The sequence below is a fragment of the Leptonotus elevatus genome, chromosome 20 (assembly GCF_054856555.1).
Source record: "Leptonotus elevatus isolate MCC_2025b chromosome 20, RoL_Lele_1.0, whole genome shotgun sequence".
NCBI lineage: Eukaryota > Metazoa > Chordata > Actinopteri > Syngnathiformes > Syngnathidae > Leptonotus > Leptonotus elevatus.
In genome coordinates, this window is record NC_141258.1 from 10,045,086 (window position 1) to 10,072,891 (window position 27,806).

At 38.6% G+C, this 27,806-nt stretch overlaps 2 protein-coding genes across 6 annotated transcripts in view; one reads left to right on the forward strand and one right to left on the reverse strand.

Moving 5' to 3' along the window:
- cdc42ep1a (CDC42 effector protein (Rho GTPase binding) 1a) lies at window positions 1-27,062 on the forward strand. 3 transcript variants are annotated; one of them, XM_086064428.1, is made up of 3 exons: window positions 1-70; window positions 18,983-19,849; window positions 24,131-27,062. In XM_086064428.1, exons 2-3 carry the CDS (start codon window positions 19,378-19,380, stop codon window positions 24,784-24,786), a joined length of 1,128 nt encoding a protein of 375 aa, XP_085920554.1. In that variant the 5' UTR covers window positions 1-70; window positions 18,983-19,377; the 3' UTR covers window positions 24,787-27,062. The 3 variants fall into 3 exon arrangements, with proteins under 3 accessions (XP_085920554.1, XP_085920553.1, XP_085920555.1); XM_086064427.1 differs by lacking the exon at window positions 1-70 and adding an exon at window positions 11,859-11,991; XM_086064429.1 differs by lacking the exon at window positions 1-70 and adding an exon at window positions 14,944-15,082.
- The window catches only part of sh3bp1 (SH3-domain binding protein 1), a 10,381-nt gene continuing 8,654 nt past the window's right edge, over window positions 26,080-27,806 (reverse strand). The window contains exon 17 of one of the 3 annotated variants that reach the window (XM_086064423.1): window positions 26,080-27,476. In XM_086064423.1, the coding sequence (XP_085920549.1) occupies window positions 27,217-27,476 (260 nt within the window). In that variant the 3' untranslated portion in view covers window positions 26,080-27,216. The remainder of the gene's footprint in view (window positions 27,477-27,806) is intronic. The other 2 variants (XM_086064425.1, XM_086064424.1) reach the window with 2 other exon arrangements.

Genomic DNA, 27,806 nt, shown 5'->3' on the forward strand with positions numbered 1-27,806 from the left:
TGGAGACTGAATTTGGTTTATGACGGAGGACAGGATGGATGGAGTGATGGCCGCTCTCCGTTTAGATAAGGTGACGTCTGATGACTTTTAGAGGTGTTCTGGTGGTCTGCCCGGGTCAGGGGCCGACGACTCTGGGCCCGTTGAAGACTAAACAGTGAGCGCGCATTCCAGAAACTCAAATTAATCACTTTGCAGAGAAGGCATGCACAACAAAACACAGATGGGAATATATTAAATGCCGCTCCATTCTCTCATCGCCTTGAAATGTACGGCATTAGCTTGGCCCGCTTTCGTCTTTGCGTTTTGCGAGCCCCCGTGAGGCTTTTTCTTCTCTTTGCTCTCTGTCATTATTATGCTGCAAATATTTCCACCGTACCCTTAATCCACCGATGTGATTATACAACGCTGTAAGTATTTCCAGATACTTTTGGTTAGACCATGTACGTTTATTTCCGAAGTATGATGTAAACGACTTGTGAAGGCCAAGTGATGGCCGCTCACTGTTCCTACAAGAATTATATCCACTGAGGGGAATGCAGCCTCCAAAAGACAGTGAAGAAATCAAGATGTTGTTGAATTAAGACAAAATGATTACTTGTACTGAATAACCGACATGACCTCTTGCCAGATACTGCAACGTCTAAATCGGTGATATATCTACTCCCCCATTATTACATAACAAAAAGCACAGTTGGGAAACCAAATGTGGGGAAAATGAGGATAAAATGTCATGTTTGTTGTTATGTTACAGAGTTGTAACCTCACTCTATAGTTTTTTTCCCCATGTGTGTATGAAACTAGCCAGGCTAACTTTTAGCTGGCTAGCTAGCTAGTTTATTGGTAGCAAGCTGATACGACATGACATGAATTACAACTTTAAAACTTTACTTAAAGAGGAGGAGGAGGGGGTGGGGGGGGGGGTACGCCGGGTTCTGCCATTGTCCAGAGTACGGTGAGGAATCCTGGTAGTTAAAGTAATTTATTTTAAACAAAAAATCATTTTCGTAGGTTGACGCAGCTGTTTAGCGCGTTGGCTACATAAGCCCACGTATGTAGACTAATATGCTTTCAAAGAGCACTTTGGACAAAAATGGTGTGAAGTACTATAAGTGCGCTGCATTTGCAATTTACCATTATAATCTAATTGGATTTCTCATTTTTTGGATTATGATGTGTTTTTCGGCAAAAGTATAAGTCATAGCTCATTCGAATTGATTTGAGGTTTAAATGTTAAACGAACAACGATTGCAGATTTGGCGTACGAGTCCCGACACTATGTAACTCGAAATTACTGTATTAACTAATTCTGCTCAAGAACATGCAAATATTATGCAAATATGTATTCATATGAGATGGAGGAGCCTGTTTTTGCATGGTCAGTCTGCTTTCGTCATTGAGTAGCGTGGCTCGAGCCGAGTCCGTAGCCACAGTCTGAGTCCTTCATCTGCCAGCAGCTCTCCGAGTAGATGCCACACACACTCCACCACACAATATGTACTCACGTGTTCTTACAAGTCTCAGCACTGACACACACACTCACACGCGTTGTAGAAATAAGAGCCGCCACGCAGGGTGGAGTCCATTCTGCTTCCTCAGCAAATCCTTTATTTCTGCTCCAAAGCAGCACTGCAGCATTTATACCATTTGAGATTTGACATTTTTATAATCCCACGGAATGAGAATAGTGGGGTTAGATATGTTATGCTAGGATGAGTATTTTTCTAGCATTGACAAAAAGCTGGAAAGATACAAACAGTCGAGGGAATAAACCAGTTTGTTTTTTCTTCAGGGAGAGCCCACTGTTGTACTAAATGGTACGACGGCGTATTAGGGCCACGTTTGAATATATTTTTTTCAGAGGGCGGGAGCAATATTCCGAGAAAAAAACGCGCAAATTTGCGAGCTTTTTCTCGTAAATTTGCGACTTTATAAAGTGGCAGATTTGCGAGGAAAAAAACTCTGAAACTTATGACAAATACACGTAGAGTAACTATAGTCTAATCATGTGAGGATTGGTGGTTAATGGGACACTGTTTATAAAATCAAAAGGCAGGATGGAGACGGATTCATCCTTAAATTTAAACTTTACTCCTCATTCACCGCAGCTAGAGCGACAACAACACTTCCTGATCAGCTGACTAACACTATCCAATTAGATGCTAGCACACCATAGGTAAATAAATGCAAGTGAATGATGGAGAGCAGCAGATTCGACACATCAACTTAGATACTTGTACAAAAAAAATACCAAAATGTATGAACGTGTCAATAATAATTCTGGAAACATAAATGTACAAGTAAATATACATTTTAACAAATTAACCTAAATGCTTTATCGTCCGGGTGTGGACTTTCGCAAAGCGAGGTGTCTTTGTCACTGGCCAGTGGCCGTACACAACGGTTCAAAGAGTGAATGCTTAACATGATATGGTTAATCTATGCTAAAGCAATTACTATCTCCTTATTTGGAAACCCGACCCAAGTATTGGCACAATCAGTGGAGTAGTACGCTACGTGTATTTCTCGTAAGTTTTTGAGGTTTTTTTCTCGCTAATTTTCTACTAGATAAACAAAAAATCGTAAATTTGCGGATTTATAATTTGCCACTTTATAAAGTGGTACATTTTGCAAGCTTTTTTTCTCAGAATATTGCTCCGCCCTCTAAAAAATACATTTATACGTGGCCCTAATACGCTGTCGTAAAATTGAGACATGTAGACACACAACAAAGGATAGAAATAGTTAAAGCAGAGAAGATACTGTCTGAAAGTTTTATAAAGTCACCTAAATTTATTATTTATTTATTTTTGCCTGCCTGATGTTATTCTTTTGTAAAAACTATTAGAAAAAAAAAAAAGGACATGGTGGGGCAAATAGAAACCATGTGAGGAAAAGCACCCAAGGGGAGCTCATCTACACTAATGATACTTTTTGGTGAAAAATTGATGTAATCATGGACAAAAGAATGAATGTGATTTTTTTTTGTGTGTTTTTACATTCTGAGTCTAATGAGATCCAACAGAAGAGCTGTATCAGAAATATCATCCATCCATTGTCCTATACCGCTTGTCCAAGTTGAATGGCCAATTGAAAAGCAATTTGAATAGAAATATATATATATATATAAAGAGTATATAAAAAGATAAGACTTAAGAACTTTATCAACCAATGTCGTATGTACTTTATAGGAAATTCCCGTCACGTCTGTTTTCATTTTGTTTTATTCAACATTCACATGCATTACATACATTTTAAACTGGGATGCGATGCTGATTAGCTTCCTGGCTGGAATGCCGCCCGCCCCTCAAACCGCAGCAATGGGTTCCTCCTGGAGGGCCCACCAGTGGGTGGAGAGCCGAAAGCAGCCGCTGTTTGTTTTGCACTGTGTCCTTATTTCCGTGAATTCTGACCTGACAGGAAGAGTGGAGGGTGGACGGGACAATGGACTATTGTAAGGCCGCGCTTTATGTGCTTGCAAGGCTTAAACAGGAAAGGGCGCCAAGACGGACACACGCATACACACTACCGTCGTGTTGCTGTTGCTATGTCTGCATACTCTCATCAGACTCACACGCAATTCTTAACTTCATATCTTGTAAGCAACCTAAAGAGATCACTTTCCTGATGTCCGCCATTTTGAGAACTATTCGTAAGATTCTGGACTGCGGCTGACCCGGTGACCAATAAGAGCAAACTCAGGCATGCTGTTCTTGTGCCAGGAAGACAAAAATGTCTTCATCCATTAAAAAGAAAAATGGCCATAAAAGGGGTGGCAAGCACAACTGAGATTACTGTTGTAATAAGTTGTAAGCTGAGTTATGACTCCTAAATCAACACATTAAAACAGTGGTTGGAGACGTTTGGTATTTATTTTAATGATATTTTGCGTGTGAACCAACACAAACTGACTATGTCATTAGATTGGAATGGAAAATGTGATAACACTATAAGATATAAGGATGTACTGAACATACATTTGTCACACCAAAAATCATCCACTTCTTCTTTTTTTTTTTTTTTTTTAACTATGATGTCAATATCTAAGCCTGTGACCTCGACCACCTTCAAGGCCAAATGATTGATGAGCTGTGTCAGGAGATCCAAAGGAAAGATGTAGAGGAAGGGAGGCTATTTGCAGACAGGGAGGTATGTGGCAGAGCTGTGCTGTTTTCCTATGTTATGTGCACTTGCGTGTGCATGTGACTGCGCTTGAATTAATCATATTGTGAAGAGACGCCTTCCTGTTTGGTCTAATTGGGAGAAAAAAAAGTCTGTCGCTGCAGTGCGCATATTGTGATACCGTGCCAAATTGAGTGCGTGTTTGTCGATGTGAGACGCTTGTGACATTGAAGGTGTGCTAAAATTGCTACTATGTGTTGAATGTTGAATGGAACAAAATACAACAGTGGTTCTCACCCATTTTATAGAACTTATTAAGAACAACACTTTTTGTTTGTTTGTTTAAAAATAGCCTCTGAAAATACATGGACAGTGAGGCTATGTTACATTTTTGAACACAGTTTCAAATGAGTTTGTCATACTGCTAGCTACAGTATGCTAGCCATAGCATCCGTAGCTGGGGGACGCCATATTTGTTTACAGAGCGGCTAGTGATCAAGTGAGTAACATTTCCTGACTCTTACCCAATATTATATGTTCTATGAGGGAACTTTGTACGCCTTATTACTGTTCTGAAAGAAATATGAATGAAAAATAAATAGCCTACGTGTGTTTTTTTTTTTTTTTTACTAGCTGAGAATAACTGGAATAGACCAAAACAGTTTAACATTATTGTTTATTATAAACAGTTACTAACACACTAAACAAAAAATATTACGCATCCATCCATTTGTTTTGTACCCCTTTTTGTATATAGCGGCAAAATAGCATACTGATATATGATAATGCTAATGGCAGAGACCTGTTTTGAGCGTAGCCCTTCAAAAGTGTTGGAGCCTTTATTTTTGTTGTAGACAGAAACATTTTGAGGTTGACATCACAATGTGAATATAAAAAGGGATTTCACCTTCATTTCAGGGTATATTTATATTTGGAAGTGATCCACAAAGTTAGCAGTTAGCATCATTTGTAAAACAACAACACTAATGGTTTCTTTCTTTTTCATAACATTCAAACCATGGCTAATGTTTGTGCAGTGGCTTTTAATTATTTTCCATCTCAGAGCTTCACAATTGACCAATAGACAGTTCTCTGATTTTCTTGTTGGTTACACCTCTAACAAGCTCTTTCAAATTTGAAGCTGAGACTGTTTAGTTTAGTTTGAATATTCAGTGTGATATGAGGACACTAAAAAGTGGCCTGACACAAGTCCAACTTTTGTTTACACATATACAAATATAATGGGAACATATGCTAGCTACTAGCATATCATTATTAAAATTATGATAACGACATACTGGATCTCTTAGTTAGCTCGTTATGTACCATCTATTTTTTTGATGCGCAATTCAATTATTTGCCTGCTTTTTAGCATTCACATAATTAATACTTCTGTGTCAGAGAGCATTATTATCATTATAAAACTGTCCTTTTTGAGACATCTCGTGTAATGAATGCCGTTACATTGTGCAAAATGTTACGCAATGTATGGTGGGGACACAACACATAAGAATTGTACGCAGTGATGACATCATCAGAAAGAAATGACTACTCAGTCAACTCACATATTAGCACATCATTTTCGTAAATATGAGTTGTTTTCAACACTTAAGTGTGTCAAAAGATCTGTTATGCAATAGCTCACGATATGTGTTCCAAATTGACTTCTTATCATCCATTGTATAGTCATTGTAATTGTAATATATTATGAGTCAGAGATTGTGTTATTACGAGTCACATCGTTTTTTTCCCCCTAAATGTGCTCATTCTTTTCAACAATATTTTTCTATCAGTAAAGTAAAACAGCCAATAGTAATACAAAAACATGCGATCGGGAGATTGTGTGAATGAAAACATTTGTTGTCCACCCCCAAAATAGTACATAAAAAAAAAAAATTGTGAATGTATAATTGGACACAAAAAATCCTTGATGGAGGAAAGAGTGCAAACAAGCACCTTTGTCGACTGCAGACTCCCTTGACGGACATTTGGTTCCAGACTCATGAAAAACACAGTAGCCGCTGTTATTCTTAGAGTTCAAATTAGCACGCTAAAAAGATGTAGGGTTTTCATTTTAAGCAGTCTGGTTTGCGGGGAGCGAGCTTCAGGCGGCCATAATTCCGTCTGGATTTTCAAAAAAAAAAATTGTCCTGAGAAGGAGGATATTTATTAGGATGTAAATCTGCTTTATTCATGCCCGGTGATTGACTGGAGAGCAGTCCAAAGTGTAGTCGGTCATTCCATGTTGGATGGGATAGAAATGGGATGCGCTAGTCCATTTAAACAATAGATTTGCCATTTGGCTTCACCTTTCACTTTTGTTGCCTTATTTTAGTAAAATATTTCTCCTTGTGATCAAATGGGGACATTTGGTGAGCTACAACAAATAAATGAGAGAAAAAAGTGCATTTGTGGTGGCACTTCTTAAGGAGCCCCGTGGAGTGACTTGGGGTTGTTTGACCTTTTGGGTTAAGAAAATACATTTTTTTTTGTTCATTTCAAATCCAGAAGTGTAGCTTTCCATTTTCTATCCAACAATTCTTATCTTCCATTTTGAGCCCATGTTAACTTAACTCATTCACTGCCATTGACGGCTATAGACGTCAAAAATTCATTTGAACTATTTCTATTAGTTTCACATTTTTTCCTACTTTTTTAAGAGTATGAAAACCTAGATTTATTTTTTGTACATTTAGAACAGTTAGAAAATTTGTGATTAATCGTGAGTTAACTAGTGAAGTCATGGGATTAATTATGATTAAAAAATGTAATCGCCTGACGCCCCTAATTTTTTATATTTTCTTTTTTAAAAAGAAAAGATTATTAAAAATAAAAAAATATATACTTTTTTTTAAAGAAGAAAAGATGATTAAAAATGAGGGGCGTAGGCGGTTAAAATTTTTCATAATTTCGTAAAAAAGTGGAAAAAAATGTTAAACTAATAGAAATAGTTCAAATGAATTTTTGACGCCTATAGACGTCAATGGCAGAGAATGAGTTAAATTAGCCTCGTTCGGTTCAGTTTCTCTTCTACGATGCCAAGTAAAAACCGTAACAACACATAATTATGGAACTTTGCATGTAAGTGCACTAATTATGCCGGTTCATAACACTATATAATGCTGCTTCTGCTGCACAATAGACTTTTTCCAAACCATTGGATATAATTTTAGAGCACTGTTGTTTCTTCCCTGAAAATGATTCCATGGTCTCAACCTCTTTGAAAATGGATTTAGTCGTGTTTCATGCCGCTGGAACTTCTCTCAATGTATTTGGCAGCAAGACAGAAATGTGTAAAAGTAACTTCCAGGAAAACTCCTTCATATGCTTTTCTCCTCAAACTTTCTTTTTTCTTCTAAATTACTCATTAAAAAACACTCAACATGCAGATGGACACTTGTTATAGCAAAAAGTAATTAATCTTATGTAAGCGCCTTACTTGGTTGAAAACAACGAAGGAGTATGGGGTCACACTGAAAGTAAAATGGAAAATAATAGCAAGAAACATTTGTAAGACTGTGACTTATTCACTGGTTGTGAAATGTATACAATAGATCAACTTGGTGAGATACTCAACCGTTCACATCTGAACTGTTATATATCTATGTTAGCAATATTTTTTTTAAACAACTCTTTTTAGAGTCTAAAAAGAGGGAAAATCCTGTTATTCTGCTTCTCTTCTTGTAAAAAAAAAGTGCTTATTGTCAAAACTATGTTAGTAATATAAAATTCTTTTTTTTTTTAACTACTCTTTTTTTAGCCTAAAAAGAGAAAAAAATCTGTTTTTCTGTCTTTCTTCTTAGAAAAAAGTGCCTATTGTCAAAACTATGTTAGCATTATAAAATTCTTTAAAATATATATTTTTTAAACTATTTGTAGAGTCTAAAAAGAGAACAAAAATGTATTCTGTCTTTCTTTTTAAAAAAAAAGTGCCTATTGTCAAAACTATGTTAGCAATATTAAATTCTTAAAAAATATATTTTAAAAAACTTTTTAGACACTAAAAATAAAAATAAAATGTTATTCTGAATTTCTTCATGTAAAAAAGTGCCTATTGTCAAAAGTATATTAGCAATATAAATTTTTTTATTTTTATTTTTAAAGAAAACCTCTTCTTAGAGTCTAAAAAGGAAAAAAAAACTGTTATTCTGTCTTTTTGTAAAAAAAAAGTGCCTATTGTCAAACTATGTTAGCAATAAAATTCTTTAAAAAAACAACTATTTTTATTGCCTAAAAAGAGAAAAAAAATCTGTTATTCTGTCTTTCTTCTTGCAAAAAAGTGCCTATTATAAAACAATTATTCAAACAATTAAGAAAAATAGAAGTAGACGTACTTAACTGATTTATTTATTTATTATTAATTTCTGTTAACACAATCAACACAGAAAATAAACCTATTTACAAAGGAGGCGAAGGGAAGCTACAATGGATCTAAAAAGTTTACACACCCCTATTTAAACAGCACTGCAGATCAGCGACGGGTACAATTCTCACAAAAACTGCAATTAATAGCTACCTGATATCAAACCACTTGGGGGGAAATGGTTGACAGAGTTTTGTATTTATTTATTTTTTGTAAATATTGATGAATTTAGCAAACTCGTGTAAGGCAAAAAAAAAGAGGCTGGAGCTGGAGTAGCACTTGTGGTCTATGTGTGCACATGCCTGTGCTAAAGGTTACCCCTTGTTATGTTTTTTAAAATAAAATTTCAGCTGGAATGCGTCACAACTTTGTGTCCTATTTTCCCAGCAAAAGCGCTTGGTAACAACAAATTGAATAAACGTTTAAAAAAAAATGAAAAAAAATAAAATGAAGTCAGTGGAAAATATGGGGGAAACAGCAAAATAAAATAACATGATGTGGTTTTAAATGATTTACAGGGGTCGTTCCCGCGGTCAAGCAGTGCGCCATTGTGTTGAAACCCGCATAGTGTGCGAACCAGACATCTTATCTCCATATTTGGACTTTCAAAACAAGCACACACACTTAACATGTGACAGTGTCATTAGCGGAATGTCTTCGGATCATCATCCTGGAAAACATTGTTCCAAAATGTCGCCGATAAGCAAACGTCCATACAGCCAAAGAGTCAAGCGTGACTTTTATGTGCGCCTGCCGAGAGGCTCAAACAACTGCTGTTCAATCATCCCCCTCGAGTGTTTTCATTAGAGGAAGGTGACGATCTTGATGGGGGGATATATCAACATTTTGGTGTTGCGTGGAAAGTCTGGATGGGATAGCGAGGCCGATGCGAGACCAAAATGTGAGGATTAAGAGGCAGGCAGGAGAAAGATTACATGGCTTGGCTCTATAAAAAGAAAAGGACAGTTCGAGCCAGTTGCAAAAGCCAATAAAAAAACAACAGGAAAATTGTAAACACGCGTAACGGAGAGGGGAAAAAAAAGGAAAAAGATTACTGTTTGGGACAAAAGATCTTGAATTTTTTTTATTAAAAAAAACAAAAAGAAAAGTAACCTGTTGGAAAAAAACAGCAAGCAATGATGACTATAGTTGTGTGTTAAAGTTGGAAAGAAGTTAGTAATCGGTGCCAACTATTTACTCCTCAGTAGGGTGCCAAAGGTGGCGGCTAGAGACGAGACAGACATACGCACAAATCGCACAATGACATGTCCTCCAACAGCACTTGATATCAAACATTATCTTAAGAGGTCAAGCAGTTCTTTTATTAAAGGCCGTCACTGATTCCCCCCCCCCCCCCCCCCCCCCCCACAATTTAAAACAGTACCTCGTGTCTTACTGACATAACTATGACATGGTTTCTTTAAAAGATTAAACATTCTAGCACACTTTCATTTTGTGAGGGGTACGAGTATGGGAGTTAAGATGGAGGTTTAATGACCGAGGATGCTCGGGTTCCTGTTGATAAGGCCCACTTTCCTGTTGGACAGGTCAGCGCGGCAAAGCTGACGCTGCTCTTATTGTTCTGAGTTTTACATTTCAATTTTTGAATTCTGTATCTGCTTAACTGAGTACCCGACATGGTCACTGTTACTTTGAAATGTATAAACATGACATTGAATAAAATAAGAAGTGTTGGATATAAGATATTGAAAGTTTATGATTGCTTCGTTTAATACACAAAACAAGGCAAATGTTTAGTCAAGTCAAAAATATTATTTTCCATAATATGTTCTATGCGCCCTCACTAGTCTGAAGACAGCATTCGGATTTATTGCGTTCATGGAATATAAAGTAAGCAGCAAAATCCACCCGTTTTTATCCGGCTCACAGGGCAGCCATTTTGCCGTCGACTGAAAATGACATCACAGTTGGATCACCTGTTTTCTGCATTTGATCATGTGACATTCGAAAAAGATGAGCAGTGATTGGTGATTATTATGTTGCATTTGAAGATGGTCGGAAGTGGGACTTTTCCGCCTTCAAACCAGGAAGTGTGTACGGGAACGCCCCCTTGAACCCGGAAATTCCACTTGTAAGTACCCCGACTTCACCGATGGACCACAATGTGCATGACGTCACTCTACAATGGCGACCCCTTTGGAAACACAGACCGTGAATGGTGAAACACAATTTACTTGCGTATAAAACTAGATAGCTTTCTTCATTCATAAATATTTCATATGACTTCACATAACACAACATACGTGACCTCCATCTCCTTGTATGAAATTATACGGTGAACTACTGAACTGTATGGAATGCTTATGAAATAAGATAAAAACAATAAAGGAAGCAAAATTGCGAGAAGGTAAGTTTGCTGGATGTCAAAATGTGTTTTTAGGACAAAAATAAATAACCAATTTATCACTATCCGACATTTTAGTTGTCTACTTTCGCCTCGAACGCTTTCAGGTCGGAACTGGGGAAAAAACAACTGCGCTAAGTCAGATTTCCGACCATCCCGAATGCAGCATTAGCCCTGAGCAACTGTGATGTCATTTTCAGTCAATGACAAGTGGCAAAATGGCCGCCCCTTTGAGACAGATAAGAACTGATGGATTTTGATGTGTAATTCATATAACTACCACCCACATTATTAAACTTTCACCCAAATTACTTCTTATAGTGTCATCTTGTCTCTTCACTATCTGCAAGATACTCAAAGTCTTACATTAGCATATATTTTTTTTAGTTAATAGTTAATGAATAATTGTAGACAGCAGCGCTTTCTGCATCACTGAATTCAATAATTCCCCTGAAACAATTTCATAATGCCGCATTTCCCCTTTCCTTACGGTCAGCAGATTCTCAGCTGATTCAGTCTAGTGATTTACACTTGCTCATCTTCTGTTGTGGCGGCATGGGTTCAGTTTCCACTCTATGACGCAGTGGATGATTGACAAAAATGTCGCTTTTGATTAAATGGCAACCAGTCTTTATGCTTGCTTTGATAAAAGAGCACATCTAATCTTGGCATTGTACTGCACACGATAATGCTATAATATCATGTAAGAGAGTTTTAACAAAACATTTTTTTAAATGTAGCAGTATTTAATTTGACATATTTGTATTATTTGTTTGTTTACTTCCAAGTTGTCTCTCAGTTGCCCACTGCAGGTACTTGTAAAGTAATTAATGTGCAATTTGGGCATTCAATCTGAACCGGGCTTTTGGACCTGCGGTGTAAATCCGTGCTGACTGCTTCAAATAGTGTTGACAAGTCAAATGAAGATGCCATCAGCGTGGTGGGGGACTCCTCTGGTGGCTCGGACCCACGGCCCGCCCCTTTCCTCGTCGGACTCGTCCTCCGCGCTACGCTTCTGCCCACACGCACACCACAGTGGGACTGTCCTGCCGAGCAATCAGCGGACCACCTTCAATTCTATCGTTTTCAGGAAACATCACCGAAGTCACTTTTTTCCCCCCTCCCGTGTTTCTCCAGCTTTTGGGTGAGTCGCTATTTTTGCTTATTAGCAAAGTACTCACTCACGTTGGACTCATCCGCGTCTATGTGCGCATTAATACATTTGAGGATTAACCGTCACTTCTGTCATAGTTTACAGTTATTTTCCAAAACTATCTATCTATCTATGGTGTTTCGCACGTTTTAGCTAAATGTTAACTTTTTCATGCACACGGAAATAGTCAGCACAGTGCGCTAGTGGTGTGCGCGTCTGCCTCATCATAGAGAGGTCCTAGGTTCGAATCTAGACTGGCAACCAGCCAAAGGTTTACCTGATCAGAAAATAGTTCTATGGATTCTTAGGTACATTTTGTGTGTATGTGACAAAAAAAAAAAATGTAGTAAAGCCCATTTTCGGCTGACAAAGCACATCGGGTTGAATTTCTGGTGAGGCAAAAGATGATTTAGATGTGAGAAAATGTTGCAAAATGTGGTGTTAACGTCCAGTCGTGGCCGTTTCAGTCGTGTCAAAAGTTGTAAAGGGGTCTCCTCAGATTTCTTGTGTGAAACTCAATTCTGCTTGCTGACATATTTATACACCGCTGCCGCCACCAGCAGCAGTACTGTATATCATGATTATTATACTCTCGCTACAGATATGTTGTGAATAAATTGCTTTGCTTTTTAATCAGCTTCCCTTGTAATTACAGGTTCCACCATATAACTGAAAAATAATTAAGATGCATTTGGATTTAGAGTTCACATTTAGTGGCTTTGAGGTGTTTTAATTAGGGGCCCTGGCAGCACTATGTTGGGGGCGGTGGCCTTTATGAGCCCCACAACCTGAGGCAGATTACGGTGTGAAATGCAGCCGGCCCTTGCAGCTAAACATTACTCAAGAGAGACGTACCGTCGTTGTGTCACAATGGGATTGTTCCAAGTTGAACTCATTGTGTGTCTCCGCACAGTACATCCGACATTTCCTGCTCCCGTATGAACTCAACTACATGTCATGCGCCCCCCCATCTACTTGCCTGCATACTTTTACACAGCCCCAATCAAAGCATTTGATTTAATCCACAGACTTCCCTTTTTTTTCTTTTTTTTTTAACTAATTTGACATTCCTTTGAAGCTTCTGTGACCTTCAAGTGTCACTGACGCAACGAGGAAGGGAGCCGTTGCAGAGGTGCGAACATAGAATTCGGGTGTTTTGTTTGTCTTTACGCCGCTGGATTCCCAACCATTTTTCTGACCACAAAGAATCACAGCCTGTCAGCACCAAATGGTCAAAAGTATCTCCCAAGGCAATATAATGCAACACCATCGAAAGTCAATAATTATGTTGTGTTTCAAATTAAGGCCATTCTCACACACACACTTATACTGTAATTTCAGGTGTATTTTATTTTATTTTATTTTGTTCTTTTTTAACCTTTACAAGCATGTATTTAAACCAGTGGTTCTAAACTATTTTTTATTTTCCGCCAGTATGAAGAAAATAGAGCAGAACGCCACTGCCATCTACTGTATTGGATGTGCAATTACACTTAATTCTAGCACTTAATGCAACATACTTATGATTTTTACTTAAGTCATTTTGTCGAGAAAAAAATTGCGCTTTTCATTCCACTCACTACTTTTATTATCTATTATTGCTTGCGAGATATATTTGTACAAGAAATTCACGGCAAAGGTGCAGTCACATGTCTCACATTCAGAAGAGGCAGAACACCCCTGGCACAACAAGTTATTAAAAAAAAAAACAGCTGCCTAAAAATGGTGACATTTCAGCCTACAATAACTCAATTTTGAGCTTGTCGTTACATGAGTGTATGTAAACACACAAAAAAGTTAATTTAAGACTATTTCTTGTGGCTGAATATCAGAAAGTTACTCACTACTTGAGTCATTTTTCAAATACTTACTCTCAATTGAGTATTTACTTACTTTATACTCAAGTCATAATATTGTAAAGTAACAGTACTATTACTTTACTACTTCTTTTTTTTTTGCTACTCTGCTGAACACTAAGTTCATAGGAGTCTTAAGGTAATTGTGTAGTTCGTTTGAAAAATGACACCGGTCTAAAATGAGACTGCCAGCAATTACAATCTCTGATGACGTTGTTTGGACACCTGGCCATGACACCGACATCAACTACAACACCAACCGGCTCTCCTTCTACAGTTCTTACAGCTCCCGCTCAGAATTTGCTGTGTTTCTAAGAATAAACGTTTGTGACAAGAAAGGCCTGGCTCACAATCTCCACTTCAGTTCAATCTGAAAGGTGTTTGGAGGGTTTCTTAACTCACACAACCCATCCAAGCATGTCTTTATGGACTTTGGCACGGTCATGCTGGGAACAGAAAAGGGCCTTCCCCCCAAACAATTATCACACAGTTGGAAGCTAATGTTGAAATTGACATGCTAGGCTGAAATTCATATCGTAGAATAGGCACACATTTTGGTTGTGATACGACAAATGACACACATAATGATATATTCTTACCTCACAACGTCAGCATTCTTAAAGAGAATACTGTCATTATGCGACTTGACACTTGCACTACTGGATTCCCTGTGGCTTCAAATGGCAGGCCTTTTGGAAATGTAGGACTTCAAACCACTGAATTCAAGTCATATTAGCATGTAGCAGCTGGGAAAGCACTCCTGAGCAATAAATAATATTTTTCCGTCCATATTGACAAGCTAATATGATTCCCAGCATACAATAATAACACTAAAAGTAGTTAATTTCTTTTTAGCTGTGCTTATCCACAAAAAAAGGTGTTGCGTCAAGCTAGCTCGAGCTGAGAAACGGCTAGTCTACATGTTTACATGAGAGCTAGCAAGATTAGTGTGAAAAGCGGCAGGTATTACCGCGCTACTTATCAACTGACCATCTCGTTGTGACTTCCTTTGTTGTTGGAAAGAAAAAAAAGAGCTGATGAAAAGAAACAAGTTTATTATGCGCTGCGGTGATACAAGAAGATACAACAAACAGCGCAGAGCGCGAGCGAGTGTGGATATTTGTCGAAGAGTTGAACATGTGTTCTCGAGCGAGGAGGAAGTGTTGTGCTTGGATTAAGGCTGAGCGGGATGATTGAAAATAGAAACGGAGTCGAAAGACCAAAGCGTGAGTTGGAAAAATGCTCTGCCTTATCTTGTATGTTTGTTCACCTGGTTAGTGAGGTTAGAGCCCGAAGGACATGAGCATAGAGACGGTTAACAAAGTCCACTGATTTGGACCTACAGCAGAGTCAAGAATTTAGCAACGCAGGACTAGAAATGTGCTTTGGTACTTAAAATTTTTTTTTTTTTTTTGAAAACAGGAAGACACTATGGGAAGACGTTTTTGTGTATTTTTTCGATATTCTACTAGTGCACTGAAGTGTTCATGTACTAAGTATGCTGTTTGTCTTCACTAGTAAGACAATTCGCCACACTAGTGGAACAACCAGGTTACAAGTGAGGTTGAACTGTGCACTAAATGACATATTTCATGCTACTAGTTCTACTAGTGAAGCACTATCTGTAAACTAGAATTGTATGTCACTAGTAGCACCAGTAGCAGTCTTGCCTCAGTACAAAACCTGTAGATATTGTACGAGCATACCCCAGTACATGAAACATTCAGCGCACTAGTAAAATGACTTGGTCAGACTAGTAGAAGTTGTCTTACTGTTGTAACAGTGTTTTTTCCATTATAGGACATTTCTGGACACTAGTACAATTACTAGGGGGCACTATATGCTACATGTTAACTAGCTAAATTTGATGGCAAGTACAGTAGTTCTACAAGTGCATCACAGTCATTCTACTAGTGTGCTGAAATGTTTTACGAGTAAGAACAAAGCACATACTCATACATAGACAATTCAGTGTATAAGTAGAATGGCAAGGGTGCGCAAGTAGAAAACTAGGACTTACTAGTAATCAAATATCTGCGCACTAGAAGAACAACTACGGTTTACTAGTTGAACTGCCTGCTACTAATACTACAAGTGCTTAATTTTAACTAGCAGAATTTTAGAATGTCACTAGTAGTACTAATAGGATGTAGGTGTCAATTAGTGCACAGTTTTCCTTCACTAGTAACATGTAAGCCCTGGTGTCATTCTATTAGTGTGTGGAAATGTCTATGTAGTAAGGACAAAGCGCGTACTATTACATGGATAATTCAGTCTACTAGTGAGTCAAAACTGTTCACTAATTGCTGTCTGTTCATATCTAGAGCTTCACAATAAGTACTAGTAATGCACAATTTGATATGGTCACTGTAGCATAAAAGTTGTCATCTAGTGCACCATTTTGCTTCACTAGTAACATGTCATTCTACTAATGGGGAATTATGTCGTACTAGTGAGGACAAAGTGCACATTAGTCCATTTTAGCAAGTTGTGCTGGTTGGCCTTTTAATCTTAGCAATTGTGACAGCATTACAGTTTTGCTTTTACTACTGAGAATAATGACAATAATATTTGCTAGTTATCACACGCTAAAGCTAGTTTTCACAATAAGGTTATTTTTGTACATGTATTTGTACTGAAAATCGAAGGTAGCTCAAAATAGAATGGGATGTCATCGTCGACATGCTAAATGTAGCTAGTACAAGCTAGCTAATGTAGCCAAAGCAGTAGATTGAAGGGGGCTAACACTTTTTTCTTTTTTTTAAACATTTTATTACATAATGGTCGGGCACTAACCACCTACAACTTCAGCACACTTACTAATACAGTAAATAATAAGCAGAAACCAGATAATCGATTAATTGTGTTACCTTGACTTAGAAATGTAATTCGCTCCATTACCTAAGCTAGTAACTCAATTTTCCGGGATATCAAATCAAATTTCACTGCAAGAGCAATCTGGTGTCCTTTCTATTTCCTTTCCAACTCTCTTTTCGTATCTTTCTCTGATTTAGTTTCCTCAAACAAGAGCCAAAACGGCCAGACTTCTTCCGGAGAGCATATTTAGGGGTATCGGGGATGACGATTTAAAGGATTATCTCGGGTATGTTTAAACATCCCCCAATACCTCAAGCAGACCACCGCAAAGATTATAGCATTAAACCTATTACCGAATGTTTTTACAGCCTGGTGGTGCTTAACAGGCTATTTATCTGACACCCAAAAGTGTGTTTATGCGACCCTGCAAACACATAAACAAGTACAAATGAGAACGGCAGTATTTGGCCCGGGGGAGACCGAAGCGGCGGAACAAGCGCCTCTGCGCTGTGGTCAAAGGTCTCCCAGAGACGATACATCACCGCTTTCCGTAAGATCACAGTCAGGGTAATTCACGACCCCGTGTGTGTTCCCGTAATCCAGTGGGTTATCACTATTTGTTAAACCCTGATAGGGACATGGTTTTCCTGTCGTTTGAGTCTGCGAACGTCCAGTCCAGTGCAGTTCATGGGAATGTGCAGCAGTTCCCTGCAGGCCTATGCCACCTCTGCTTCAACACGTGTCCTTTTTTTTTTCTTCTTCCGCGAGGCTTGATATGGCTCCGCTCAGCACTGGTATGTGGCGTGTTTCCTCCCCGTCGGCTTCCAGATGCCCCTCTTAAAAACGCCAGCCCAAGGGGAAGTGGAGCGGAGGGCTCGGTGACTGCGGTCAGCGGCAAATTAGAAAGACTGCCTTGGACCTGACGCAATTGCCAAAACGGGTCGTTAATGAAGCCAGACGGGAGGCCCGATTGAGACTGCTGCTGTGCAAGAGACTTTTTAAAGAGAACCAGAGGAGCTTGTCGGGGCTCTTATGTTATCAAAATATTTAGGAATTGACTATCCATCACTGATGCTGGCAAAGAACAGCATTGTATGAAAACAACAATTTCCTACACACGTACGATATAAAACTGTCAAAGTGAATGGGCCAAAAGCGAACTCATTCGGGTAATGTTTATGACAGTTAAAACAGGACTATGGAAGAAGAATTACCCTACAAGTTTTTATTGTATTCCAAAAACGTATTTACAACGGAAGAGGATTAGGGCCAGTGAAGAGGGGGGGAAAAAAGGTTGGCAGCATTCAGATTTTAATCACAGAATTCTGACTTTTATCTCAAAATTCTGACTTCAAAATCAGACTTTAAAGTCAGAATTCTGACTTTAAAGTGAGAAATCTGACTTTAAAGTGAGAAATCTGACTTTATTCTCAAAATTCTGACTTCCTGATTTCCCCCCACAATTCATAGCTCTACATCACAAAGTCGGAATTCTCATTTTTAAATTAGATTTCTTAGATTAAAATGAGAATTCTCACTTTAAAATCTGAATTCTGAGATTAAAGTGATAAAATTAGAATTATAAGATTAAAGTCAGAATTCTCACTTTAAAGTCAGAATTCCAATATAAAAATCAGAATTCTGAGATTAAAGTGATAAAGTGAGAATTCTAAAATTAAAGTCAGAATTCCGAGATTAAAGTGATAAAGTCAGAATTCTGAAATTAAAATGAGAATTCTCATTTTAAATCAGAATTCTGAGATTAAAGTGATAAAGTCAGAATTCTAGTTTTAAAGTGATTAAAATGAGAATTGTAAGATTAGTCAGGATTCTCACTTTAAAGTCAGAATTCCGAGATTAAAGTGATAATTCTCATTTTAAAGTCAGAATTCTAAGATTAAAGTGATAAAATGAGAATTCTAAGATTAAAGTCAGAATTCTCACTTTAAAGTCAGAATTCTGAGAATAAGTGAAAATCCTGCCAACTCTTTTTTTCCTCTTCACTGGCCCTTCTCAAACGATTTTGGTCTAAATTTAGCTTCTTCCAGACTAGTTGAGATTTATAGTGGTCTGTAAACCCCATTTGGGATCAGGCCGCATGTCCAGTTCAGTTCAGTTTGTACTTTTTTTTATTAACATTTACTGAAGTACCTAAGTAGTTTCAATATTTTGCCTCCTTTGACAAGCACAATTCAGACTTGTGTATATAAGAAATAAATCTGAATCACAAACTCCAACTGTCATCCATTTCTTTCTCCAGCCTCCATTTTAAAGATAGACCTCCTCTCTCTGTTTTTACTCTCCTCTAGACGCTCTTCCACGGTGCGACCACAGAAGCATTTGCAGCTGGACTCGGACCTATTTCGGAGCCGATGTCGACAAAGCCAAAGCGAGGGAAACCAGGGACTTGACTGCAGTCCAACTGCATTCTGCCAGGGACAAACTGCACAGTGTTCTCTGCAATTTATGTTGTTTTGATTCTGCCAGCTTCGCATAAACGATGACCGGCAAAGAGTGGGAAAGACTTTGGCTTGCGCATGATAAACATAGATAATATTCCACTGAAGTATCTGGTGGCTTCGGCTTTTTAGTCATTTAGATTACATGTTTTCAGAACTTGGGGCGAACTAAGAGTTGAGGTGAACTGAAGTTTTACTTTCCACATAGTTTCAGGTTTAACGGAACATTTTTCAGCTTTGTAAACATGAATCTCCAGGAAAAGCTCTCTGGCCTTAAAGGTCTGGTGACACACTCTCACAGCAAGCGGCGGTGTAAAGCCGACCTGACGGTGGACATGATCAGCCCCCCGCTGGGCGACTTTCGCCATACGATGCACGTCGGCCGCGGCGGCGAGGTGTTCGGGGACACCTCCTTCCTCAGCAATCACGGCGGCTCGGCCAACGGGGGCAACGGGGAGACGGACTCCGTGTCCACCCCCGACAACAAGCTGGGGGCGTTTTTCTCCAGGACAATCCGACAAATCAGGAGGGGTTCTGACAACAGAATTAGAGAAGGATCCAAGGATGTGTCACAGCCTCCTCCGGCCATTTCTCCCATCATCAAGAATGCCGTCTCCCTTCCAAGGCTGGACGTGGACATGTACAATGGTAGTCCCACCACAAAGGTGCTCTTCCCCAGTTCTCAATGCACGCCAGGGGAGAGGAAGAGTTCTTACGGTAAGCATGGGGGGGAAACATTTGGGTCAATGGTTGCTTTGTCTTTTTAGAAACTTGTCTAAACACACTTTAGTATCAGTTCTCACTTTCACACTGTCTAGAAATGGGAATGAGTGAGAACCATTATTACATAACATTGAAGAAACAAAGACAACTCGCTCACGGTTCTCCAAATAAGATGTCAATAAAGCGGAGTTGCTTAAAATTCACTTCATATTGTTAATTAAACCCCAAAACATTCAACCAGACCAAATTATTTTGCCCCCCAAAAAACCCAAACAAAAGTCTGCTAGCTTAATGCTAACATACTGTATAATGTGAAACGCAATAGACCGCAGACTGCAGCTCTGGAACATTTTTATTTTTTAGATAAAACATTATTTAGCACCTTCAGACCCGCATTTTTTTATGATCTTGACTCTTTTCCCACATAAGAACAACATAGATTTTTTTTTGGGGGGGGGGGGGGGTATCTCATGTTTTGTTGTTGTTATAGTGTACGCCAGGATAATATGACTCTAACGTGTTGTAAATTTACCAAGCTTATATGCAACATTTTTAACATGAACATCATGCAAACCAACTTGTGATTGGTTAGTTAAAATCCAATCATGAACCAAAGTGTTGACATCATCCAAATTATGCGATTTATTGTTTTAGGTATGTCCACTGCAACCATCTATGGGGCCTGAAGGGGTTAAATCAATTAATCATTTAGAAAAAAATGAATAATTAAACATTCCCCTAAAAATGTCCAAGTCCAAATTTTTAAATTGTCACTAAAAGAGGGTTCAAGGTAGATGAAATTACCTAAAAATGTCCAAAAACAAAAGGGAGAAAATTACTATGAAAAAAAGGCAAAACATTTTATTTTTTTAAGTCAGAAAAGAAAATGTTCAAAAAGTAACTATAAAATGTCCAAAAACAAAAAAAGAAAGGCACAAAATTACCATAATTTTGAAGGGGGGGGGGGGGGAATTGCCAAAAAAAGCTGGGTTTTTTTAAGTCAAAAAAGAAAATGTCCAAAAACAAAAGAAGACCACCCCGAAAATAACCATAAAATGTCCACAAAATTGCCAAAAATGTCAGAAACTTTATTTTAACAAAGGCAGAAAATAAAATGTTTGAACTATAAAATGTCCACACACAAAAAAATCCCCCTAATTACTACAAAATGCCCACAAAATTGCCAAAAATATCAGAAAATTGATAGTAACAAAAAAGGCAGAAAAATGTCAAAAATAGCCATAAAGTATCCAAAAGGAGACGAGGCAGAAAATTATCGTAATATGTCCATAAAATATGAGAGTGGCATCCAATGTTTACATATTGGATGCCACTCTCATATTTTTGTGTTGTGGTGCAGCTCTAATTAGCTCTCGGGCCCTCAATACATTAGACTTACACACTGTTTCCTTCATCATAACCTGAGAAATGCCTTTTTGCTTATTTATTTGGCCTAAAATGGCTTTTTTGACAGAAAAGGTTTCTGACCCCTGAGCTAACAGAAACTAGCATAAACTTCAGTAGCATTAACCCCGCCCACAATTTTGGCCAAATTCCAAACTGTGTCACCTCAGGGGCGGTCGCCTGAAGACGTTTCATTGTGTTAATTAAATGTGGTTCCGATGACAGGAAAGACAACAAACTATTAGAACAATTTCCAAATTTCCTTCTGCTCTGTTGAACATTTTAACATCTGCCGACTGTTTTGATTTTGCGGTTGATTCTCTGGGCTCTCGTCAGAAATTGATGACTCACGCAGCAGGCGTCTGTTTGCGGCAATTTAGCTTCGGATCAAGTCACTGCATTCATCTTCCCGGCCTCTAGCAGACCATGAAATGACAGCGTACACCACATTAGGCGATAATATGTTAAAATGACATGTCCGCAAAAATAATAACAACAATGACAGACTGTCTGAATCTACTGGTAAGATCCCCTTTTGGATTTCACCCTCGCGCTGTTTTACAATGTGTGAATACAGTCCGGGTCTGGTGCGGTTAAGGCACAAAATGGTGAAAACAGATCTACTGCTTGACGCAGCCGTGTCCAATCCTTCCGCTAGGACGCTCGCACATTGAAATAACATCAGCGTCACCCACGGTGCCGCACCGTTCAAGCAGACCGTTTGGGTGCACCGCAACAAAATGACCCCCAATTGAATTTCCATTGACTGTGTCTTTGTGGTGTCAGCACGTAATTCCGACGCATTAAGATGGACATTTGGAGTAGTGAGCCGCTGAAAGCCCAAGTGTTTCCCTACAAGGGGTTGCTGAAACCGCTTAAAGCGAAGAAATGTACTTCCGGGAAGTACCATCTTGGGGTGGGGGTACTGACTTATGTTACTGATTGACACGCATGCTCCGCCCCCCCAAAAAATAAATAAATAAAAGACACCATTAAAAAAAAAAAGAAGAAGCTAATATATCTTCACTGGAAAATTCCAAGTGTCATATGCACACAACCAAATCCCAGAGTAATCCCTATGATTACGACGTGGACGAAACGATAAATCCCGGTCGCTAAACAAATTGAACAAGCGCGGGTCAAACGAGTTGAAGCAAGGCTCCCGGTTGTAAACTCTGCAAAGACTGCAGCGAGAGTCATCCATCAGGTCTACTCAATGATTTAAACACATTTGCCCCCAGACGCCTTTAAATATCACTTTGGCTCATTATCAGCAGCTCATGCACTGATAAAAAGGCAGACATCCAGACAGAGCGGGCAATAAGATGTTTGTCACGTTGACGCTACATCAATTAAAGAAAAAGAAAAGAAAGAAAAAGGTAATAATATAAACACACTTCATTTTCTGTTTAGTATCGATCTTAAATGATTTTGCAGCAATCTTAATAGAGTAGATTACTACAGCCGTGACATCAAGTGGAATTAAATGTTCATGTAAAAAAAAAAGTCATGTGTAAAGAGATAAGCATAGTACAATGCATATTAAGATATGTATGTGTCTGAGCTTTTAATAGATTTACAGTTATACTGTACAATTCTGACCTGAAGGAAACTCCTGAAGCAGATTGTTAGTTTAATGCGAGACAATGGTTTAGACTGCCCCCTGTTGGATTCACTGGGTAAAACGTGATAGTCCGACTCATCATTTGCACTACACTGTAGACCACCATAGATATTTATTCTGCACCTGTTAATTTTGTCACCAATATTCACTAAATTCTTATAAAAATTATGTATTTTTTTTTAGTTTATAAGCCCACTATGTCGATGCTGGGCATGGAATTATTACTTTTTGATTGATATTGAAATCAGAATTAATAAACACAATTATTCATTGGTTTCATCAATATTATTTAGTATTTATTCGCTGGCCTCAAATCACAATTTGGCACATTTATTATTATTTTTTTTTATACTTTTGGTCAGTCCACACCTGTGGGTGTTATTTTTTTTTACAAATTACTGACCAATTTAAAGTGTTGAAAATGGCTTGCTGTCTTTGATGAGGCAATGTTATTCATACTGTTTTTGCGTCTCCTGAAAATGGACGATTTTGGCGATACAATGCCAGCGAAAAATAACTTGAAAGAACAACCAGAAACTAATTAGTTACAAAGTAAAATACTAATTAGTTACAAAGTAAAATACAGTAATGATATATTAAAAATAATTGCAATAAAAAACAAAAGATAAACAAAAAAAATACCTGCGGTTCCTGCTATGCACACTTTGTCCTCTTGGGAGCAGGCAAGGAAGAAAACAAGCAGTTAAAAAGAGTAGAAGAAGAAAGTTGTGATCAAAATTACCACTCTTTGTATTGTCATATTACTTAACTACAGATTTGTGTGTGAATTCTCGTTATTTGAAGGAATATCACTCCTGGAACTCGTTGCTAATTATCAACTGCTAGCATTAGCATTAGCAAGTGACCATTTTGGAGGTACAATGCCAGCGAAATAAGTAAAGTAAGTAATAAGTCAAAATAATAATATATTAAAATAATAGTAATACAAATCAAAAGACTGTTCCTGCTATGCACACTTTGGCCTCTTAGGGGCAGTGTGGTGCCAAGCAAGCATGGAGAAAAACACAAGAAGTTAATTTAAAAAGAGTAGAAGAAGAAAGTTGTGATGGAATAGTGTAACATTTTTCACATACTGTGTTAGGAAGAATATATACCATTCTGTATTGTTATTTATGTGTGAATTTTCATTATTTGAAGGAATATCACGCCTGAAACTCGATGCTAATTAGCAATGGTGATGTTTCTAAAACGAAGTATGTCATGTATTTAAAATGTTCTCTCTTTAGGTTTGGAGTCCGGCTTCGTCACACTCCCTCGTCTGTCCCGCTCCGAGCGTCAGCAGCCCTCCGTGTCCAACCCGATCAACGTGCACCGCGGCTCTCTGACCGACCCCGCCGACGCCATCTTGACCACCCGCTCTGCCGCCGTTGTGACCTTGGACCCCAAACCCACCGCATTCTCCAGCTCCTTCGCCTCGCTCACCTCCCTGGACACCTTCAACTTCGACCTGGGCCCCTCCCTCATGAGCGAGGTGTTCGGCTTACTGGACAGAGACAATCACACCTGGGAGAGGGACGAGACGGGGTCGCCGTGGGGGCTCACCAACGAAGGATCCGAGATGGACTCGGCTACTATCTCTTACGTGGACTCCCTGCTGAGAGAGGACTGCACGGGCGAGAAGAATCCACCAGGGGCGGAATGGGATGACGACGAGGGGAGCGGCAATAATGTGAACGGAGTCGGCGTGTCCGGGAGGGGAGGCTCACTTGAGCGAGGGAAGTTAGCTGTGAGGATGGAGAGCGAGCGCTTCCAGAGTGCGGCCAATGTGCTTGCACGCCATTACAGCAGTCACAACAGGATGGAGGCGGCGGATTCAGGGAAGATGAAGAAGATATCCTATAGCTACACGGATGATGATGATGATGATGAAATCAAAGTCTGAGTTGTTTTAACATGAAAGTAAAAGTCATTATCGGATATACTCTGTGATTCTTCTGTAATTCTGATCCAGTAATCAACAAAGACACTCAAACTGCACATGGAGGATATTATTTTGTAAGGTGAATAATATTGGATTTATACGGAAGAGGATTGGGGCCAGTGAAGAGGGAAAAAAATAAAGGTTGGCAGGATTTTAAAGTCAAAATTCTGACTTTAATCTCATAATTCTCACTTTATTCTAATAGAATAAAGTGAACATTATCACTTTAAAGTGACTCATCATAAAGTCAGAATATAATAAAGTCAGAAGAATAAAGTGAGAATTCTGAGATTAAAGTCAGAATTCTCATTTTAAAGTCAGAACTCTGAGATTAAAGTCAGAATAGAATAAAATCAGAAGAATAAAGGGAGAATTCACTCCAGAATTCTGAGATTAAAGTCAAAATTCTCACTTTGTTCTTCTGACTTTATTATATTCTGACCTTAATCTCAAAATTGTGATTTTAAAATGAGAATTCTGACTTTAATCTCAGAATTCTGGAGTAAATTCTCACTTTATTCTTCTGACTATTCTGACTTTAATCTCATAGTTCTGATTTAAAAGTCAGAATAAAATAAAGTGAGAATTCTGAGATTAAAATCAGAATTATCAGTTTAAAATCAGAATTCTGAAAATAACGTGACAATTAAAGTCAGAATTGTGAGAATAAAGTCAGAATCCTGCCAACCTTTTTATTTGTCTTCGCTGGCCCTAATCCTCTTCTGTAGATTTATATGTTTCCACTAATGGCGCAATGATTAATTTTCGCTGCAAATGGATCGAAAAAAAGGACTGACATATTTTCAATGTACAAAAAGTTCAAGATATTAAGATTTTGGGTGAATTAAAAAAATTGCATGTTGAACCTAAAATGCGCTCGCTGAAACGTACCGTTTACGTGCACAGGCTAAATAAATAAAAGCACTACTTTGGCGCCATCTTGTCGTACCATTGTGCTAAAGAACTATGTAGAAATTGGTTGAGGAGCTCAATTGACACCATTTTGTGCCATATTGGTGGCAAGGCACTATGTTGAAGTAAGTTGAGGAATTTCATTTTGGCAAAATGCGTGCTGTGTTGCCAGCTTGTGGCAGCTTTAGGCAAAAAAAATATCACCCGAAAGCACTATTGTAGCTTTTTGTGACTACTCTATTGAACTGAGGCTCAAACCAAAGAACACTTCCACTGAAGATTAAGCAAAAGCGGAAACACTAAAGTGACTCAACCAAAAGGTCCCGCCATTCTTTTTCAACTCAACGCTTCCTCCTGTTTGAGAGGACGACAATCCAACAGTATTCTAATGTGCTCGCATCACTGAGATGGCCTCCCGAAGCTGAATAGCAGACATTTGATACATATAAAAGGTTTCTGGAGGTTGGTGTGCATAGTCAGCATTTAAGAACATTTCAAGTCATTTTAACTCATTCACTCCCAGCCGTTTTCACTGAAGCAACCCCCTTCGCTCCCGGCTGTTTTACTGGATTTTGGCAGATTTTGCAAGGCCCACAGAATATTGTGTTCTATTGCTATAAAAAAAAATGGAACCTTTTATCAGGAAAAAAAATACATTTCAAATTTCTATCTGTTTCCGTTTTGCAGCCATTAGCATTATAAAATAGCTAAGTTTCATCATTATTTATATTTATGCTGAAAACTGGCAAAAAGAGCTTTTTGCAACATGGCCCCGGCTGAGCTCTTATGCTCTGCTGCCACCTGCTGGCCGTTTATTGTAATAACTACCATTGCTTTAAGTGACCTATTCATGTCAGAAGCTGTATCAAAGCCTTCTGTATGCTCTAGCATTTAAAAAACGTATAAATACGTTTTTGGGCGTGAAGAACAAAGTATTAAAAAATAAATACATTTTTGGGTTTGAATGAGTTAAGGGAGACTTACCTTGACATAGATGAGAAAGGTCAAGCCATAAAAGCATTTTTATAACGTCTTAATGGATGACAGTTACTATATGACCAATAACACCATATTTGGTGTTATCAACTACAGTATATGCTGTACAATGTTATGTGCAGACCTTTTCTATACTCTGTGCAACCTTTAACGAGGAACTGTTTTTAATAGACAAATTGCCATGTCTATGTTATTGCCTACAAAAATGTACATGAAAATATCAGCTGACCGTACTTATAAGCACCTTCAGAACATAGTGTAGTCCAACTTTATATTGTATGATACACAATAATGACATGAATTGGAAATAAAGATGCTATATTTGTGGATTTTGTATCCTAAATATTCAATCTCTAGGCTTGGAAGTGACGTTATTATTTTTAGATGTGTGCTTTTATTTGCTCTCTAGGAAATGAAGGAGCGGCGGGTGGGAAATAAATACAGTTCTCCATTGTTAGAATTTGGACATCTCATCTTACTGTGCTATCGGGGGGGGGGCTCCTTGGACTGTAACACAGGAGGAAGCGGCGGGGGGCAACTGGGGGCTTTGAGTCCAGGCTTCTTCATCGGCGGCTTTTTAAGACTAACCGGCTGGGCTGGAGGGGGCGGACGCGTCACCTGGGTCCCGATTGTCGCTGCGGGAGCCGGAGGGGCCAGAGGCTTTGGCGGCACGGGCGCTTTGGCCGCGCTGTAGTGAACCGTCAACGGTTCGTTGGCTTTTCTCACGCTGACGCTCCTCTTTGCTGTAAACCAGACAGTTGACAGGATGTAAATCAATGGACCATTTAGTAGGTACGCCTGTTGTATTCGGCTACACTAAGAGGGGGGCTTGTGAAAGTGACGTCAAGAAAAGTACGGTGAGGAAGCGGGGCCCACCGCCATCGTGGTTAGGACATTCACGATGACGCATGATCCGAGTGGGTGATATTAGGTGGGTAGTGCAAAACTTCCTGCTGTTATCTTTTATTTTTATATTATTATCTTGGCTTTAATCTCAGATTTGTCACTTTATTCTATTCTAACTTTAATCTCAGATTTCTGAGAATAAAGTGAGAATTCTCACTTCAAAGAAT